General features: G+C 39.8%; 1 protein-coding gene and 1 long non-coding RNA gene across 2 annotated transcripts in view; one reads left to right on the top strand and one right to left on the bottom strand.

Moving 5' to 3' along the window:
• LOC124876338 overlaps positions 1–21,325 on the top strand; it is a 47,149-nt gene that overhangs the window by 14,137 nt on the left and 11,687 nt on the right. The gene's annotated exons all lie outside the window — the stretch shown is intronic.
• On the bottom strand, positions 628–20,903 carry LOC124876335. Its single transcript, XM_047379001.1, has 7 exons — positions 20,717–20,903; positions 12,992–13,555; positions 12,490–12,695; positions 11,872–11,986; positions 10,470–10,650; positions 4,022–4,114; positions 628–1,975 (listed from the first exon to the last, which is right to left on the bottom strand). Exons 2-7 carry the CDS (start codon positions 13,436–13,438, stop codon positions 1,536–1,538), a joined length of 1,482 nt encoding a protein of 493 aa, XP_047234957.1. The 5' UTR covers positions 13,439–13,555; positions 20,717–20,903; the 3' UTR covers positions 628–1,535.

The raw sequence follows: 21,325 nt of genomic DNA, 5'->3' as shown, positions 1-21,325 counted from the left end.
CCCAGTCTGTTAAGTTGCTCCTGATTTTTGCCAGGAGAATCACAGGAGAAGGGATTATTTCCCTGTCAGTTGGTACCTGCAGTAGGATGGAGCTGTTGATCATGGGGGAGGTGGAGAGGTAACAGCATAATGGGGCTAACAACAAGTTGCTTGGTCAGCTTTGTTGCTCCACTCTGTAGCTGAAGATCATCAGTTCTCTATCAGCTTCTCTTGTTTGTCAGCCTTGTAGCAAAATCAGCTCAACAGTTTTGCCTTTTCGACTTGAGATCCCAGAAGCTTTTCTCTGCACATCTTTGTTGTGTTAGAGTTTCAGACCTTCAGCAGCAGCTCGCTGGTTTGATTCCCATCCATAATTGTTCAGGAGAGCCTCTGCATGCTTCTAACACAAATTCAATAATTCATGTTTTACTATACTGATGTATGAACTTATTTTGACAACCAGACGGTGTTGGTCCATTATGCTTTGTGTAGATGGTTCTGTTTGTCTTCAGCCCATTACTGCCCCCTTCTGGTAGCAGCAAGACATTAAAGGATCTCAAGAGGAAGTTGTGAAACTATTCACAACTATTTTAGTCTATGGCAGACGCTGCCCATTTCTACACGTAATACATAAAATGAAACATTACATCGTGTTTGACATGTTTATTGTTTTACATGTACCACCATCAACTGATCAAACCAGTAAAATGTCCCATTTAAAGAACATTTATTAGTTGCCAAGCAACAGAAGACATTAATTAAGGTTACATAATCATTAAAGATTCATGATCAAACCTCTGTAGATGAGTGCACCATAATATAATCAACATTCCAGATACATTGTTCTGTACATCTCTGGTAAAAACATTAAAAGCACATTTATAACCTCCTAAAGCCATAATAATCTTTTACTCTTTTTAAACCCCAAAAAACACCAAAAAGTAACTATTCCAAAATGAAAAGCTTTTCAAAAATCAAAGATTCCCTCCTTTATGGGAAAATTAAAACAAAAGCAGAATCGGGTCATGTTAAGACAGAACAGCACCGTCTAGAAACAGTTGGACATTAGAAGATGTGACACAGAACCAAATGATCTGAAAAATCTATCATCACTGCAGGGTTTGAGGAGCATTTTCAGAAACCACTGTCAGTGAATCTCTGGGCTATACATAAAGGTGAAACCAAAGAGGAAGGCTGACCTGAACAGAACCCAGAACTACTGCCGTATTCCCTGAGCTGACACAAAGACTAGAACTTTAGTGATTCTACTACAGAGCCATTCTGAGCCCGTCATCAGCCTGCAAGGATAGATTGCCAAGACGATGGAAACTTCAGGGCTTCATAGTCGAGCGGAACCAAACATTTAACTAGGATCCTATTTTAGACCACTAACCATCTGTTGTTCCTAAGTCTTCAGTCTTTATGTGTTTTTAATTATGAACATTAGAGACTGAGAAAATATTGCTTCTGATCTTCTACATAAACTCTACTGCTGTTATGGGGTTGGAAGGAGGACAAGGGAGAAGAAACTTAGAAGATTAGTGAAGTTAGGTGTCCTATGATGAAGATCTGTCTACAATCATCTTCTTCACCTCCTTCAGCAGATCTGAGACCTGGTGGGCAAGATCTCTGTTGGGAAGGTTGCTGTTGAAGACCCGGTATCTGTTGCCCACTTTCTCAAACAGGACTTCCTGCATCAGCTTGTTCTGGATGTCTGGTTCCATCTGGTCCTTGTAGGTGAAGAGAATCATGGTGCGTCTCAAGGCCTTTTTCTGAAAAATGTCTTCAAAGTCCCCTATTGTTCTCCGGATCTTTGCTGCCTTGATGTTCTGAGCCTTGATGACCAGTAGGAAGGCCTCAAGTTCTGGGCCTGAGAGTCTGATGTGGTCTAAGGTCTTCTTCTTCTTCTTTTCATTCACTTGTAATTCTGAGAAGGCTGGAGTGTTGATGATGTTCACCACCAGGTTGTCTACTGTCACCTCCCCTGAATGTGATCCTGGGGTGAGGAGAGAAAACAGGATGTTATTGTTAAACTGGATCCCAGTTTGACAACTGGAAATGGGCCCAGACCAGGTCTGTGAGAACATGAACTAAAACTAAATAAATGTGTTGAAGGCCAGAACTATCAGATTATGTGACAGCAGCGCTCAGCGATGGGAGAACAGACCTGGACTAAAACGTTCCAGCTTTGTTTTGAGATTCGTTCACTTGTCTTCACTAATTTAGTTCCCAGCCTGTAAATTTGTGTTGTTAGTTGCAAAGAATGAAGCGATATCTCATCTTTTAGTGGATCACTGAGAACCAACTGCCTGGGATGTGAGACTTTCTGCAAACTGTTGTTGCTGCATGGGTTGGCAGATCTTTGAAAAGGTTCTGAATCTGTTTTGATGTGAGCTTTTTAGCAGCTGTTATGATGTAGATCATTCAGATTTGTAACAATTTACCTGAACAGTGTCATCCTGGACCTCAGTCATGAAAACACATCTAACAATAACCTTCATCAGGAGAAGGTTGGGGTTCTGGCAGACACCCCGGCTAATTGCAGAACCTACTCCTGGTTATTTTAAATGAAGTCCTGATGTGTCTCTTTGTGGGAATCATCAGAAACCTTTTTGGGACCAACTCTGGACCAGAAGAGGAACCACTTTTAATGTTAATCCAGTTTATTCTCAAACTATACTGAGATTAAATATAACTGTAAAACAAAACGTTGAGTTGTCTTGACAACGACTGCTATAAACTCTGTACTCTTCATTTTTCTTTAACATAGAAAGTACTCCTGGTACACTCTGCTTTGCCTCCCTACGCCTCAGTCAGTCACAGGAGATGACTGCTTACACTGGGCCTGGTTCTGGTTCTGCAGAGTTGTTTGTGTTAAAAGGGAGCCGATCCTCCACTGTCACTACGCACTTTCTCAGGATAGAAGGCAGTGATTCAGAGCAGTGGGCCAGGCTTCCTTAGATGACTTTGACTAGGTCACTAAACTGAGCAACCAACCTGACAAATACTGAGGTGTTTAACCTAAACAGTAAACATCTCTTTATTCACTGTGATTTTATAACTTCTCTCTCCTGGTTGCTGTGATTGGACGATGCTGCACACTGCATTTCATCTCCAGTCAGACCTGCTGTCAAACAGACCAGAAGTGATGCTCGCTGCTATCTCATCGACAGAGGAGGTCGATCTCTTGCTTGGCCTATCCTGATTGGTAGGAAACACCTGAGAGCTTGGAGTTCTCTACCAGGTGATGGTTTTTCTTAATTTAGTTTCAGACATCTATGTCCAGAAGTGGTCAGATCTGAAGATGCATTTCATAATTATTTAGTTGTCTGTGAAGCTTATTTTACTAGTTATGTTGGTTTAATGTTCTCTTGTTGAGAACATTGTTGTTTCCTGCAGATGTGGAATTTGTTTCCTGAGGTTTTCTTGTTCTGTAGAGTTTGAGTGTCAGCTGAGACCTTCTGCAAGAACCTTATTTATCTTTGTTTCGTCTCAAGCTGGTCCAACAGCTCTGGTTCTTCTGTGTTTTTGATCATTTTCTCACAATGGTTTCCTGTCAGAGAAAGGTCCTTGTATGCCACCGTGTGTGGAAGCTCCACCTTTATTCATTACTTTATCTGTTGATAAATAATAAACTGACTGATTAATTAATTGTTGTTGGGGAAGTTTAAAGAACGGACGATGCGCCGGTCCGTTGTGGTGGAGATTTACCGGTCAGTCTATGTTCCCTCACCTATGAGCATGAACTTTGTGTCATTTCCACCAAATTATGAGCTGCTGCTCCTTCACATCAAGAGTCAGTTGAAGTGGCTCCAGCATCTGTTCCAGATGCCTCCAGACTCGTCCTTCCGGGACGAGGCCCAGGGGACGGCCCAGGATACGTCTCTCGGCTGGCCTGGGAACACCTTGGGCTCCTCCTGGTGGAGATGGAGGAGGTGTCTGGGCGTCTCTGCTGATTCTGCTGCCCCTGCGACCCGGTCCCGGATGAAGCGGAAGACGGCGAGTATGTTTAAAGACATCAGTTTAATTTCAGCACAGTTACCTGGATAAAGGGTGGTGCTTCCCAGTATAGCGTTGCAAGTGGTGCGTGTTTCCTCTCCACAGCTCCCAGCAAGAACTACTTTGAGTCCTGCAACTGTAACATGGTGTTAGATTGTGGTTTCAGCCTAAAATATGTTCACATTCAGCTTTTAACACAAACTGGTTGTTTTAAATGGAATCAAATCCTGAGATATGTACACTCACTGGCCACTTTATTAGGTACACATCACACTAGTAGGGATGGGCAATTATTGTACTATTTATCTTGTTATCATAAGAGGCTTAATTTCTCATGGCATTGATAAACTACAGGTCCTTCTCAAAATATTAGCATATTGTGATAAAGTTCATTATTTTCCATAATGTCATGATGAAAATTTAACATTCATATATTTTAGATTCATTGCACACTAACTGAAATATTTCAGGTCTTTTATTGTCTTAATACGGATGATTTTGGCATACAGCTCATGAAAACCCAAAATTCTTATCTCACAAAATTAGCATATCATTAAAAGGGTCTCTAAACGAGCTATGAACCTAATCATCTGAATCAACGAGTTAACTCTAAACACCTGCAAAAGATTCCTGAGGCCTTTAAAACTCCCAGCCTGGTTCATCACTCAAAACCCCAATCATGGGTAAGACTGCCGACCTGACTGCTGTCCAGAAGGCCACTATTGACACCCTCAAGCAAGAGGGTAAGACACAGAAAGACATTTCTGAACGAATAGGCTGTTCCCAGAGTGCTGTATCAAGGCACCTCAGTGGGAAGTCTGTGGGAAGGAAAAAGTGTGGCAGAAAACGCTGCACAACGAGAAGAGGTGACCGGACCCTGAGGAAGATTGTGGAGAAGGGCCGATTCCAGACCTTGGGGGACCTGCAGAAGCAGTGGACTGAGTCTGGAGTAGAAACATCCAGAGCCACCGTGCACAGGCGTGTGCAGGAAATGGGCTACAGGTGCCGCATTCCCCAGGTCAAGCCACTTTTGAACCAGAAACAGCGGCAGAAGCGCCTGACCTGGGCTACAGAGAAGCAGCACTGGACTGTTGCTCAGTGGTCCAAAGTACTTTTTTCGGATGAAAGCAAATTCTGCATGTCATTCGGAAATCAAGGTGCCAGAGTCTGGAGGAAGACTGGGGAGAAGGAAATGCCAAAATGCCAGAAGTCCAGTGTCAAGTACCCACAGTCAGTGATGGTCTGGGGTGCCGTGTCAGCTGCTGGTGTTGGTCCACTGTGTTTTATCAAGGGCAGGGTCAATGCAGCTAGCTATCAGGAGATTTTGGAGCACTTCATGCTTCCATCTGCTGAAAAGCTTTATGGAGATGAAGATTTCATTTTTCAGCACGACCTGGCACCTGCTCACAGTGCCAAAACCACTGGTAAATGGTTTACTGACCATGGTATCACTGTACTCAATTGGCCTGCCAACTCTCCTGACCTGAACCCCATAGAGAATCTGTGGGATATTGTGAAGAGAACGTTGAGAGACTCAAGACCCAACACTCTGGATGAGCTAAAGGCCGCTATCGAAGCATCCTGGGCCTCCATAAGACCTCAGCAGTGCCACAGGCTGATTGCCTCCATGCCACGCCGCATTGAAGCAGTCATTTCTGCCAAAGGATTCCCGACCAAGTATTGAGTGCATAACTGTACATGATTATTTGAAGGTTGATGTTTTTTGTATTAAAAACACTTTTCTTTTATTGGTCGGATGATATATGCTAATTTTGTGAGATAGGAATTTTGGGTTTTCATGAGCTGTATGACAAAATCATCCGTATTAAGACAATAAAAGACCTGAAATATTTCAGTTAATGTGCAATGAATCTAAAATATATGAATGTTAAATTTTCATCATGACATTATGGAAAATAATGAACTTTATCACAATATGCTAATATTTTGAGAAGAACCTGTATACATGGTAAATGGCCTATACTTGTACAGCGCTTCATCAAGTCCCCAGAGACCCCAAAGCGCTTTATGCTACATTCAGTCATCCACCCATTCATCCACCGACAGTGGTGAGCTACACTGTATCCACAGCTGCCCTCGGGCAGACTGACAGAGGCTGCCATACACCAGCACCACCGGGCCTTCTGACCACCATCAGCAGGCAAGGAGGGTAAAGTGTCTTGCCCAAGGACACAACGACTGAGACAGACATAGCGGGGGCTCGAACTGGCAACCCACCGGTTACAAGACGTCCCCTGTGGCAGGGGGTAAACATGATGTTTACAGACCCCTCAACGGTAATACTACTTCTTCTGTTGGTTCCATGAGAGCAGCAACACGTCTCAACATCTGAGCAGAATCTGTGTTAGCTGGGCTTTAAGTAGCGTGACAGCTACACAGGTTGTTGCCAGAAATAACTGCAGTTATTCTAAAATAGTATTTACCATCACTAGTATCATTTTACAATAATTACTACAAAATATTGTGATAAATCTTTATGTCCACGAAGCCCATCCCTACTTGCTAGAACCAGGCTGGACCCCATTCTGCCTTCACAACTGTCCAGATTCTTCACGGCTTAAATTCAACAAGGTGTCAGAAACGTTCCTCAGAGATGGTAGCATAGTTCTCTGTTGGACTGAGATCTAGTGTTTGTGGAGACCACTGGAGGTCAGTGAACTCATAGTTAAAGAAACCAGTGGAGATGATCTGAGCTTCCTGCTGGAAGTAGGCATCAGGAAATGGGCCCACTGTGGTGCTTGGTTGCTTGATAATAAGAGGTTCAAAGTTTGCTAAGAAAATATCTCCCCCCACCACGACACCACCACCAGCCTGAACAGTTGCTGTAAGGCAGGATGGATCCATGTTTTCTTGTTGTTTCCACCAAATTCTGACCTGACCATCACACATCGCAACTGAAATCCAGACTTATTGGACCAGGTAACATTTTCCAACCTGTTCTGGTCCAGTCCTGGTGGGTCTATGTGAATTGTAGCCTCAGTTTTCTGTTCTCAGCTGACAGACCTGGTGGTACCTGGTGTGGTCTTCTGCTGCTGCTGTAGCAGAAGAGCAGCAGATTCGGAAATACTCAGACTAGCTTGACTGGTACCAACAACCATGTTCAGAGTCACTTAGATCCCTGTTCTTCCTCATTCTGGTGCTCAGTTTGAACTTCAGCTGGTCTTCTTCATCACGCCTTGACAAATACAGAGCCTTGCGAAAGTTTTAGCCCCCTTGAACGTTTCAACCTCTTGCCACATTTCAGGCTTCAAACATAAAGATATAAAATTCAAATTTTTTGTGAAGAATCAACAACAAGTGGGACACAATCGTGAAGTGGAATGAAATTTATTGGATGTGTCAAACTTTTTTAACAAATAAAAAACAGAAAATTGAGGCGTGCAATATTATTCAGCTCCTTTGCTGCAATTACAGCTGCAAGTCTCTTGGTGTTTGTTTCTATCAGTTTTCACATCGAGAGACTGAAATTCTTGTCCATTCTTCTTGCAAAACAGCTCGAGTTCAGTGAGGTTGGATGGAGAGCGTTCGTGAACAGCAGTCTTCAGCTCTTTCCACAGATTCTTGATTGGATTCAGGACTGGACTTTGACTAGGCCATTCCAACACCTGGATACGTTTATTTGTGAACCATTCCATTGTAGATTTGGCTTTATGTTTTGGATCATTGTCTTGTTGGAAGATAAATCTCCGTCAGTCTCAGGTCTCTTGCAGACTCCAACAGGTCTTCTTCCAGAATGGTCCTGTATTTGGTTCCATCCATCTTCCCATCAATTTTTACCATCTTCTCTGTCCCTGCTGAAGAAAAGCAGGCCCAAACCATGATACTGCCACCACCATGTTTAACAGTGGGGATGGTGTGTTCAGGGTGATGAGCTGTGTTGCTTTTACACCAAACATATCGTTTTGCATTGTGACCAAACAGTTTGATTTTGGTTTCATCTGACCAGAGCACCTTCTTCCACATGTTTGGTGTGTCTCCCAGGTGGCTTGTGGCAAACTTTAAACGAGACTTTTTATGGATATCTTTGAGAAATGGCTTTCTTCTTGCCACTCTTCCATAAAGGCCAGATTTGTGCAGTATACGACTGATTGTTGTCCTATGGACAGACTCTCCCACCTCAGCTGTAGATCTCTGCAGTTCATCCAGAGTGATCATGGACCTCTTGGCTGCATCTCTGATCAGTCTTCTCCTTGTTTGAGATGAAAGTTTAGAGGGACGGCCGGTCTTGGTAGATTTGCAGTGGTCTGATACTCCTTCCATTTCAATATGATTGCTTGCACAGTGCTCCTTGGGATGTTTAAAGCTTGGGAAATCTTTTTGTATCCAAATCCGGCTTTAAACTTCTCCACAACAGTATCTCGGACCTGCCTGGTGTGTTCCTTGGTCTTCATGATGCTCTCTGCGCTTTGAACAGAACCCTGAGACTATCACAGAGCAGGTGCATTTATACGGAGACTTGATGACACACAGGTGGATTCTATTTATCATCATCAGTCATTTGAGACAACATTGGATCATTCAGAGATCCTCACTGAACTTCTGGAGTCAGTTTGCTGCACTGAAAGTAAAGGGGCTGAATAATATTATACGTCCCACTTTTCAGTTTTTTATTTGTTAAAAAAGTTTGACACATCCAATAAATTTTATTCTACTTCACGATTGTGTCCCACTTGTTGTTGATTCTTCACAAAAAATTAGAATTTTATATCTTTATGTTTGAAGCCTGAAATGTGGCAGGAGGTTGAAAAGTTCAAGGGGGACGAGTACTTTCACAAGGCACTGTAAATGCATTGAGTTGCTGCCTTGTGATTGGCTGTTTGTGTCGAGAAGCAGCTGAACAAGTGTACCTAATAAAGTGTCCAGTGAGTGTCTAAAAACAGAGGATGTCATTATTCTGAAAACAGAAACCAAATTTATATACAGGGGTTGGACAATGAAACTGAAACACCTGGTTCTAGACCACAATAATTTATTAGTATGGTGTAGGGCCTCCTTTTGCAGCCAATACAGCATCAATTCATCTTGGGAATGACATACAAGTCCTGCACAGTGGTCAGAGGGATTTTAAGCCATTCTTCTTGCAGGATAGTGGCCAGGTCACTACGTGATACTGGTGGAGGAAAACGTTTCCTGACTCGCTCCTCCAAAACACCCCAAAGTAGCTCAATAATATTTAGATCTGGTGACTGTGCAGGCCATGGGAGATGTTCAACTTCACTTTCATGTTCATCAAACCAATATTTCACCAGTCTTGCTGTGTGTATTGGTGCATTGTCATCCTGATACACGGCACCACCTTCAGGATACAATGTTTGAACCATTGGATGCACATGGTCCTCAAGAATGGTTCGGTAGTCCTTGGCAGTGACGCGCCCATCTAGCACAAGTATTGGGCCAAGGGAATGCCATGATATGGCAGCCCAAACCATCACTGATCCACCCCCATGCTTCACTCTGGGCATGCAACAGTCTGGGTGGTACGCTTCTTTGGGGCTTCTCCACACCATAACTCTCCCGGATGTGGGGAAAACAGTAAAGGTGGACTCATCAGAGAACAATACATGTTTCACATTGTCCACAGCCCAAGATTTGCGCTCCTTGCACCATTGAAACCGACGTTTGGCATTGGCATGAGTGACCAAAGGTTTGGCTATAGCAGCCCGGCCGTGTATATTGACCCTGTGGAGCTCCCGAAGGACAGTTCTGGTGGAAACAGGAGAGTTGAGGTGCACATTTAATTCTGCCGTGATTTGGGCAGCCGTGGTTTTATGTTTTTTGGATACAATCCGGGTTAGCACCCAAACATCCCTTTCAGACAGCTTCCTCTTGCGTCCACAGTTAATCCTGTTGGATGTGGTTCGTCCTTCTTGGTGGTATGCTGACATTACCCTGGATACCGTGGCTCTTGATACATCACAAAGACTTGCTGTCTTGGTCACAGATGCACCAGCAAGACGTGCACCAACAATTTGTCCTCTTTTGAACTCTGGTATGTCACCCATAATGTTGTGTGCATTTCAATATTTTGAGCAAAACTGTGCTCTTACCCTGCTAATTGAACCTTCACACTCTGCTCTTACTGGTGCAATGTGCAATCAATGAAGACTGGCTACCAGGCTGGTCCAGTTTAGCCATGAAACCTCCCACACTAAAATGACAGGTGTTTCAGTTTCATTGTCCAACTTCTGTAGATATATCTAAATCTATATAGATTTAGGTATATATTGTAAGTATGTATATATGCAGTGTTTTTACAAAGAGAAAGACATGGTTGAATTTGTTCAAATATGCATGCATCGATCATCTAGGCACTCTGACTGTTACATTTTCTCTTCTTGTGTGAAGAAAGCTGATAAAATGCTTCTGAGGTCTGGATGATTTATTAAAGTATAGACTGTCAGGGAGGAGAGGAACCTGTCAGATCTGGCTGGGTAACATAAAGTCATTGATGCAGAGTTCATACGTTTTACCTGGGTAGCTGAGCTGAAGGGACCGCTCCACCTCCAGAGGACCGGGCCAGTCTGGCCAGAACTTGAAAACGAGGTCTTTAGCCACATCAAGGTCTGTATAATTACTACGGTATGTCCTGCCGCCTTCCTCACAGTACTTGAGGTTCTGTTGAAGTTTATTAACATCAAACTTCAGCACGTTCTGGAAAGACAGCAATGCAACAAGATGAGCTGAATTCTTCAAACATAATGTGAGAAAACAGTTTATTTTTCACCAATAATAAAAAACTTGAAACCATTTATGTTTAGCTCATATTGCCTGTTGGACCGTGGGACAGTAGCAGACCCAACACTTGACCCAGCTTTCTGTATCTCCCTTCTACACTGTCTCCTCTGACAGAACCTGACTAGTGGTCTTCCTTCCAAGTAGCTATAATAACTGTGTTGCTGTATCCTCACTGGTAAATTGCTTTGGATGGTGGTGCTGTTAGTACAGTTGCTGTGAAGCAAGAAAGTCCTGGGATGAAATTAAAGGTGGGAGATATAATATTTGAATGCATCAAGGAGCAGACAGGAACGATCCTAAATCTATAAACAAACATCAAAAATCTATTATCTTGATCTTAATTTGTGTCTCAGTTTTGAGGAACTGGAATTGTAAAAGTGAAGCATCCTGACAGTTTATATTAAATGTTCATATGTACCCAGTGTTGTTGATTCACGTCATTTTATTACAACATTAATCTCATTTGTTAAGAATTAAATTACAGTTACAGTAGAAATACTCATTACAAGTTGTGTTACATGTAATTATCTTCTGTGATAAAAAAAAACAATATGTTCATTAAAATGTATAGTTTTATTTTATTTAATTGACACTTCTTTGCCATCCAGACCAGTGCTTACTGGGTAAATATGAGATTCAAACACTTTAATCCCAATAATCCCAAAGAGAAACTAGACGCTGTAGTAACTCTGATTCTTTTTAACTAGAACAGTGGTTCCATCTAGAAAAAGCAGATTAGTGTTTATTATTTAATAGTTTCCATCTATTAGATTTGTGTTGAGTTTTTACCTCATTCAATAGACTGATTTACATCACATGGATGCTGTTTTTGTACTCTGGTGTTTTTAGTGTTTAGGTTTTGACTTTAGAGTTGGATCTTTGAAGTTATTGTTGCAAGGTTCAGTCCCAGTTTCAGATTGCCAGGTCACAAGATGCTCACTGTTACTTTTTTATTTATGTACAGATCATGAAGTAGTCGAAACTCCAAATACATTTATTTACACACTAAAATATATAATATGGCCACTTAAGGATAAGGTCAAGGATAAAGATAAATGTTTTTTAGAGTAAAGAATGGAGGGAAAATGGATTAAATCATCCAAGACTGACTGTCAGCAGGATGGTCAGTGAAGGTACCTCTGTGTTCTCCACATGCAGGGCGACAGCAACATGGTCCCAAACATAAAACTGATAATTCGGCAGACGTCTGGCTTCCATCTGGTTTGTATCTTTTCTGATGTTCAGCGCATACCTGTAAAAACAACAATAAACACAAAACGTTCCCCCAGAGCTCCAGGTCAGGCCATACTGGTTCAGTGTTTTTCTGCTATGATCTTTAACCTTTAACCTGCTAACTGAGGCCTGCACTGACCTCTCCTGGGGTTGGACTGGCATGATATTATACAGTATAAGGATAATTTACTTATATTTTCACTTTGTCGGGGGTTTTCATAAAAGCATAAATCCAAAACAATTGTGGAAATCCTGGAAGAAAGATTTTTTCCAAACTGCTCAGAATCTCAAGTGTGGACAGAGTTTTCAATAAATGAACCAGCAGAAGGATTCAAGCAGCCGTGAAGATGAAGACTACGGTTTATGGTGCATGATTCACTCCAGCTGCAAACATGAGCTGTAGTGATGTGTTAGTCCTTGTTTTGTAAAATAACATCTAGAACTTCTTTTTGCTGTTTATTAAACTGTGGAGGAAAAAAGGACCGACTTTAAATGTAAAAACATTTTTTATCAGGTTCTTACCAGTGAGTCTCACACATGGCCTCTGACCTCCAGATAAAACGTTCATCTTTGTAAACACAGACGGCGTTTGGGTCATCCTTCAGTAAAGGATACTTTGAAAACTTCTTATTGAACTCTGGACTGTGGACCAGAACGACGTACATCACTTCCTGTTTGTACAGAACAGTCTCGTAGACCCGCATGACGGGCTTAGCTCCAGAGCAAATCTGAAGAAAAGAGACTGACTTTGAATAAAAACACCTCATCATTGATGCAGATTATTGACTTTAGGTTTATATTTATACCACAGACAAGAACAGGCACAAAGATCAAAGACAGGAAACAAGATGGAGGCTGTGCAGAGATGCCCCAGAGACAGTCCAAATCAGAACAGCAGGATATCAGATGCAGAAAGGCAGAGAGTGGACAGAACACCAGAACCTGGTGGCTCTAGAAGTGTAGAGGCAATGGGCTGGAGGTCCCATAGTTAAAGCGAGATGTTTGACCCATGGAGAGATCTTACCTGGTCTCTGTAGGCCGTCAGCACCTCCTCCAGGGGGAAGGTGAAGCGGAACGATCCCAGCCGGGACGTCTCCAGGAAGGCTGGAGAGGTGGCAAACTTCCACTGGAACGTCTGCTGCTCATGATCTTCCACGCCTGGGAAAGTCTTCTTCAGGAGCCTCGTTTCAGCATCATTTATCTCTTCTGGTCCCACAGTCAGACTCCACCATATCAGTGATACTCCATTTGGATCCTTGAATACTCCATTTGGATCCCTGAATCCTCCATCAGTGTGGATCCCTTGTAGTCCCTCCCTTGTAGTTTCATGTTTCAGAAGACTTACGTAGAACTCTGGTTTAGGATATTCTGGGATGTTTGTTTTGAACAGGTAACTGTTGTCTGCTACTTCAGGTTTTAGTTTTAGATCTTCCAGCTTCAAGTGCTCAAAAGGGAAATGTGTTTGTTGCATGGTGCAGGGTGAGATGAACTGAATGAAAAACTAGATGACTGCTTTTTATCAGAAACGTCAGGATCTACTTCCTCTGACCAGTTCAGACAGGAACCAGTGAGTCACGTCAGCTCTTACCTGCAGAACAAGCAAAATAAAACCCTCAAAGTGTTTCTGATTATTATAAAGTGAATGATTATCATAGAATAACTGTAAGGATTGTCTGCCAATATCCTCAATAATCACGTACAGTTCATTTCAATCAGAGGTGGAACTGCAGCCAGATGATAGAAGCAGTTCATCATTGCAAGAAGTAGAAGAATAGCAGTTTACATACAGGTACAAGACATTGAACTGAAACTAAACCCCAAATAAACTTCTTTTCCTTTAAGGGTGCTATCTTTATGTTACACATTTTCTTACATTTTCATGTAAACTTGTTTAATTCTGCAACATTTGTCCTAAAACATTCTTAGTGCTGCCCTCTTTGGGTTAAACGGTGGTTACGGCAGTTGAATTTTCCCATTGGTTCAAAGGGTACAGCTCGTACACGTTTGGGTCACGGCACCACATTTGGGCATAAAACCATCTCACTCAGACACAGTTGGACCTGCCAGCATCGATCGAACGTTAGCAATGAAGCTGCTAACATCCCTTTACAACTCAAACTGGACCCATTCTGTCCTCCACTGCCTTCAGGCATCACTGAGTCAGCGCCTTGATTTTTCAAATTGTGTCAAATTATGCTTTTTACATCAGGTTTAGTTTCATTTTAAATTAGAATCTGGGTTCCAATGAGGCTCGTCTGTCAGATTAAATGAACCTTTTAAAATAACAACCTTTAAGCAGGGGTTAAACATAGTTCTCATTAAGCCCACATTGCTGTATTAAAATGTTTTTATTGGTCTGATGTAATATTTTAATCATAAATCTCATGTTTTCATTGGCTGTAAGCAGAAAATCCTCATAATTAACAGAAATAAAGACTTTAAAACATCAGTCTGTGTGAAATTAATCTAAATAATGAGTTTCACTTAGTGATGGAAATAAATGAATGTTTCAATAATATTCTAATTTATTATGATGTATCTGTAGTAGCCACCAAGGTCCCAACAATTTGCTTGATTATCTGTAGAGAAGTTTTATAATAACCTGTGTTTGTTTATCCTTTTCTATTCTTAGAAAATGTTTATCAGAAGGAGTGCAGCCTGTGACCTGTGTGACATTTGCAAGTAGGGACCTAGGGGTTAACTTGGGGTTATCTAAGCAGGCAGGTGAGTCCATTGGACAGAAACTGGGTGATCAGATGTCTGAGGGGACAAGGTGCTGGAGTTCAGAAGCCTATCACATTCCCACGGTGTAACTTTGTGTATGTGTGGATTGCAGGAAGGACTCTGAATGGTATCTGAGCTTCAGTGTCATTGTAAAGCCAGCTGGTTTTGTCTGATACTCTACTCTTGCAGCAGCCAAAAATATAACCAACTGGTTGCCTCACAAGATTATTTAAAGGTTTATTTTCCACCACATTATCTGAACCTTTTCAGTGTGAAAATGATACAAATATAGAGGTTACTAAGACTCCAACAAAGCAGAAGTCACTACATTATTGGACGTACTGACCTGTATCCAAAACTTTCCTAGTATCACCTACGATATATTTAGTCTTTGTTCTGTCCATAATGAATCCTGTGTTGGCAGCATTAAATCCCGTTGTGAACACACTCTGTTCTGAGGACGGTTTTCCGTCTCAGACTCTGGTATTCTGAACACCATCCTGGGAAACATTGAAGGACTCAAGCTGCAGTTCCCTGGACGGCTCTCAAGCTTCTGTGAACAGCTAAATTCTGGCTGCTTTCAGCTCATTTCATGTAGCACTGAAGACGGGATCAGGAAAAAAACGATCTTCTGACCAGGCTGGATTTTATTGATTACTGACGGTGAGTGAATTTTTCTTCCAATAGGGTGGGTTTTTAGTGTTTTCTGGACCAGCAACCCGTCACAATTAGATCTGCTGTCAGCACTGAGGTGTTTGAGGCCAGACTTGTTTAACCCTTATCAGCACTTTTATTCTTTTACATTTGAATTCATTTATGGATTTACATTTGATCACCCTGTCTTTTTTTTTTTTTTACAAAGCTTTGGTCAGCAGGAGTTGTTTTTACAGGCCCTTTATAATTTTGAGTTGAGCTTTTGGTGCTGTTTGAAGCTGCTGTCACCATATTAGAAAATGAATCCCTGGAATATCCTGTTGTATTTAAACATCACGCCTGTCGTCCGTCTGCCAAATTGTGTCTATAAGCCCCCATCCTGGTAGTCCATCACTCCATTCAACCCTGAAATCACTGTGATGGATAGTTAACACAAAGTGTTATTAATATCTAATTCAGCAAATGATTTTTACCGTTATTCTATTAAAATAATGTTTTACTTATCCTTCTGCTTTGCATTGTGAACGGGTTGTTTGAACACCTACAAATATTATTTAGCTTTTATTTACCTTTAAAGCTAATTTGACAAACAAACCGTACTCCAATTCACACTGACAACGTTCCATTTCTGCTTGCTCATCCATCGCAAATTATGCCTTCAAATTACACTGGATGCGTTTTAGGATCCATTCAGATAACAGACAAAATATCTCATTCAAGCTCCTGTTAGCTAAACAGCAGGAATACTACTGAGTGTTTCTGTATTTGTAGCCTAATAATAATAATAATCAGGACTGCAGAGAGAATAATCAGGGCTGACCTTTCCTCCATCCAGGACTTATACAGGTCAAGGGTCAGGAAAAGAGCTGCTAAAATCTCTGCTGACCCCACACACCCTGCACATAAACTGTTCAGAGATTTACCTTCAGGTGGCGCTACAGAGCACTGTTCACTAAAACCAGCCGCCACAGAGACAGTTTCTTCCTGCAGGCTGTTTCTCTGATGAACATTTAATAGAGTACAAAACATACAGATGTTGCAAATGCACCTTTTTATTATATATGTGTATATTGTACATTGTAAATATGTATATTCTGTAATGCAAAAACAGAAGAAAAGAGCAAAGTGTACCGGAGTCAAATTCCTTGTTTGTATGTACGAACTTGGCAATAAAGCTGATTCTGATAATAAACTATGGAAGCAAATCGTTACCATATTTCAAATGAAAAAGCATTTTCAGAAATGCTTTTTCATTTTAAGAATGTGGCTGCATTGTTTGATTCATAAATGAAATTAGTTATCAATAATCCTATTTGCATTTTAATTTTCTTCTTCAAGACTGCTCATTCTTTCACTTAATTAAAATGAAAAAGACATTTGAGATTTATTTTTCAAAATGTACCTCAGCAAATAGATACCAAAATTCAATTTGAAATATAAAATTTGAAAATGAAAAAGCATTTCCAGAAATGCTTTTTCATTTTAAGAATGTGGCTGCATTATTTGACTCATAAATAAAATTAGTAATCAATCATCCTATTTGCATTTTCTTCTTCATGACTGCACATTTTATGCCATAATCAAAAAGAAAACAAAGCAGACATTGCTTTTTCGTTTTCGTGGTCTGTCCGTAAAGTCCTGCCCAGAACTCGAAAATGAAAAAACATTCCGAGCTGCGGGCGCAGCAGAGTGACGTCAGCAGCCGCCCTTCCTCAGCTCCCTGCTGACCGAGCTACCCATCTTGTTCGGTAGGGGGCGCTGTGCACGTCTGCAGTGCATTACATTGCAAACGTGCCCAGAAATTGATTGAATTGCTGCAGGGCCGACAGTTTGTGGCAGTGGCAGGAAGAACTGGTAGGAACCCTGAAGGACGCGTCAGCTCTCCGTTATGCCGCTGTGAATTACCGCATTGACTGGAATGGCTTCTGTTTTGCAACAGTAAGGAAAATGCACAAATGATGGAGACGGGGTGAATTAGGGGTTAAACAGACATATTCACATTGGTTTCAGTTTTATTCTTAGTTTCTTGGCATCATTATTATTATTATTGTTCCTTAATTACTCAGTTTCCTTATTAATAAAAATGGTACATGGCCTGAACTTGTAAAGTGCTTTATCAAGTCCCTAGAGACCCCAAAGTGCTCCACACTACATTCAGTCATTCACTCTGACAGAGGCAGACCACGTTGTAGCCACAGCCGCCCTGGGGCAGACTTGACAGAGGTGAGGCTGCATACACAGGTGCCACCGGGCCCTCTGACCACAGCCTCACTTCTTTAGATTAATAGCGTAGCTGAATGTTTCTGGTGTAGTTTAAGAGTTTGTTGACTGAAGTTTTTTAACTGGAAGTTGAAGTATTTTGTTAATAAATTCTAGTAATTTGGAGAGAAGTTGTTAATTCTGTATATGTGTTCAGGACTGTTAAGAGAACTCCAGGGCATGAATTCACTCCTTCATCTATTGTTCTGTAATACTTTACCTGAAAGGTATTCATACAATACCTGACAGAGACTGTGAGCTGATTGGCTGTTAAGTCCTGATAGTCAGCTGGAGCCCCAAATTGGGTAATTTTGATTAAAATGAATAACTTTGTTGTTAATTACCTTTAGCAGTTATTAATAGTTATTCATAGCCCCTCACACCATAACCAACCCAAACTTCACTTTGCCTTAATTAATGTTTACAGCAGCTTTAAATTGTAACTTTGGAATTTCTAATTTTATTCATCTTTCAACTGTAATTTATTCACTTTGAAACTGTTATTTATTATACAATTCTCTGGTAGCCATCTGACATATGTACATATTTTATACATATACCTCTTGCACACATTCACAGTTTACAGCAAATTATATAGTATATATTTTCAGTTGTACATATCATGCCTTCTGCAGTATATATTACACTTCATCTAACATATCATTATTTTAACAGAAACCTTCTTAAATACCTTGTTTGTTTATCCTACTGTGTTGTATGGCAGCCCATTCTATTCTATTCTATTCTATATTCTATTCTATATTCTATATTCTATTCTATATTCTATTCTATATTCTATATTCTATTCTATATTCTATTCTATATTCTATTCTATGTTCTATTCTATATTCTATATTCTAATCTATATTCTATTCTATATTCTATTCTATATTCTATTCTATATTCTATATTCTATTCTATATTCTATATTCTATTCTATATTCTATTCTATATTCTATTCTATATTCTATTCTATGTTCTATTCTATATTCTATATTCTAATCTATATTCTATTCTATATTCTATTCTATATTCTCTTCTATATTCTATATTCTAATCTATATTCTATTCTATATTCTATTCTATATTCTATTCTATATTCTATTCTATATTCTATTCTATGTTCTATTCTATATTCTATATTCTAATCTATATTCTATTCTATATTCTATTCTATATTCTATTCTATATTCTATATTCTATTCTATATTCTATATTCTATTCTATATTCTATTCTATATTCTATTCTATATTCTATTCTATGTTCTATTCTATATTCTATATTCTAATCTATATTCTATTCTATATTCTATTCTATATTCTATTCTATATTCTATATTCTATTCTATGTTCTATATTCTATTCTATATTCTATTCTATATTCTATTCTATATTCTATTCTATGTTCTATTCTATATTCTATATTCTAATCTATATTCTATTCTATATTCTATTCTATATTCTCTTCTATATTCTATATTCTATATTCTATTCTCTATTCTATATTCTATATTCTATTCTATATTCTATTCTATATTCTATTCTATATTCTATTCTATGTTCTATTCTATATTCTATATTCTATATTCTATTCTATATTCTATATTCTATTCTATATTCTATTCTATATTCTATTCTATATTCTATATTCTATTCTATATTCTATTCTATATTCTATTCTATATTCTATTCTATATTCTATTCTATATTCTATATTCTATTCTATATTCTATATTCTATTCTATATTCTATATTCTATTCTATATTCTATTCTATATTCTATTCTATATTCTATTCTATATTCTATTCTATGTTCTATTCTATGTTCTATATTCTAATCTATATTCTATTCTATATTCTATTCTATATTCTCTTCTATATTCTATATTCTATATTCTAATCTATATTCTATTCTATATTCTATTCTATATTCTATTCTATATTCTATTCTATATTCTATTCTATGTTCTATTCTATATTCTATATTCTAATCTATATTCTATTCTATATTCTATTCTATATTCTCTTCTATATTCTATATTCTATATTCTAATCTATATTCTATTCTATATTCTATTCTATATTCTATTCTATATTCTATTCTATATTCTATTCTATGTTCTATTCTATATTCTATATTCTAATCTATATTCTATTCTATATTCTATTCTATATTCTCTTCTATATTCTATATTCTATATTCTAATCTATATTCTATTCTATATTCTATTCTATATTCTCTTCTATTCTATATTCTATTCTATGTTCTATTCTATTCTATTCTATTCTATTCTAAAGCCAAACCAAGCTATTGTTGCTGAACTCAGAACCATGTATGTCAACTAATAAAGCTGTGAGCTACTTCACTGAGCTGTTTTATGGGTTCAAGCCTCTGTGAGCTGGTACCGATCTGTATCAGAACCACCTTTCTGCTGCAGGCAGAACCGTGGGTGACTGAGTTTTGTCTTCAATGCATTTGGGCTTTCTGAATGAAGCAGATTTTGGTTTGTTTCATGTTTAGGGTGATAAGCATTGCCGTTTGCTTACATTCCTCATGTAGTTCCAGTGTTTTGTATTATTCCCAAACATTTATATGTCAGGGGGATACCTGGGTTGAAATAAATAACCCGGATTTCCCGGAACCGCCTCGGGCCGCAAAGGGTGCAGCATCCCCGGGCAGACAGACACCAGGCGGCCCACATGTAGTTGGTCTGCAGCGGATCGCAGAGAGAAACACAGAGCATCAGACACCCAGGTCCACAGGATAAGCTTGGAGCCCGGTCAGCCCAGTGGCCAGGCGACCACACAGGACCCGAAACTCTTATACAGGAACTGCTGACGTCATAACGGCTACAAATCAAACGGTAAACAAAAAAAACAAAAAAAACTTGTATTTGCTTCCAACTCCCCGAAATACTTCAAACTAAGAAAACCTGTCAAGTTTCTGAAGTTGAAACTCTTTAACCCAGAAATGTCTCCTCAAACCTCAGTTACAGACTGCTGTAAAGCTTCCGATCAAACTCTACTCCAACAGGGAAAACAAATGAATAAAATAGATCCTAAATCTGTGATGATGAGGTGCGAGTAACAACAGGATCCTCAGGTTACTTACGTGTCCACAGCAGAGAGGAAACTGAAAGGATGCTGCTGATGGTCTCACTGGATCAGGCAGATCTCCGTGGCTTTGAGTTGGTCTGGCTGAGCTGCTGTCAGATTCTGGAGATCCAGATAACCAGTCAGTAAACTGCTGGATCCAGTCCACCCGCCTCCGCTTCCCCAGTTTCTCTTCTGAGGAAAACGAAACCTACTGTAGTAGATACTATAGTTTCACTGTAGGGATGGTTTGTTCCGTCTTCTGACATAATTACATGAATTAAAATAGTTTATATTCACCTTAATCACCAAAACCACACAATGGATGTCAGGACAGTAGCTGTCAAGGACTGGAGGTAGAGACCCCTGCTCTAATTGTTCATTTGGGTTGTGTGTGTGTGTGTGTGTGTGTGTGTGTGTGTGTGTGTGTGTTTGTGTGTATGTGTGTGTGTGTGTATGTGTGTGTGTGTGTGTGTGTGTGTGTGTGTGTATGTGTGTGTGTGTGTGTGTATGTGTGTATGTGTGTGTGTATGTGTGTGTGTGTTCCTGTCTTGGCATCACAGTGAGACCATTTTCCCGATTTCACCATCAAATTGAGGACCGTTTGTACCAAAGTGAGGACATTTTG

The sequence above is a fragment of the Girardinichthys multiradiatus genome, chromosome 11 (genome assembly GCF_021462225.1).
Source record: "Girardinichthys multiradiatus isolate DD_20200921_A chromosome 11, DD_fGirMul_XY1, whole genome shotgun sequence".
Taxonomy (NCBI): Eukaryota; Metazoa; Chordata; class Actinopteri; order Cyprinodontiformes; family Goodeidae; genus Girardinichthys; species Girardinichthys multiradiatus.
This window is presented reverse-complemented; position numbering and strand designations above follow the sequence as displayed.

Excerpts from the sequence above, each read along its gene's own strand:
- LOC124876335 (XM_047379001.1), bottom strand. The coding sequence starts at position 13,438 with ATGCAACAAACACATTTCCCTTTTGAGCACTTGAAGCTGGAAGATCTA. Across the intron at positions 12,696-12,991 it reads TGACGGCCTACAGAGACCAG|ATTTGCTCTGGAGCTAAGCC; the intron begins GTAAGATCTCTC and ends TCTTTTCTTCAG. Across the intron at positions 10,651-11,871 it reads TGCATGTGGAGAACACAGAG|AACGTGCTGAAGTTTGATGT; the intron begins GTACCTTCACTG and ends CTGTCTTTCCAG.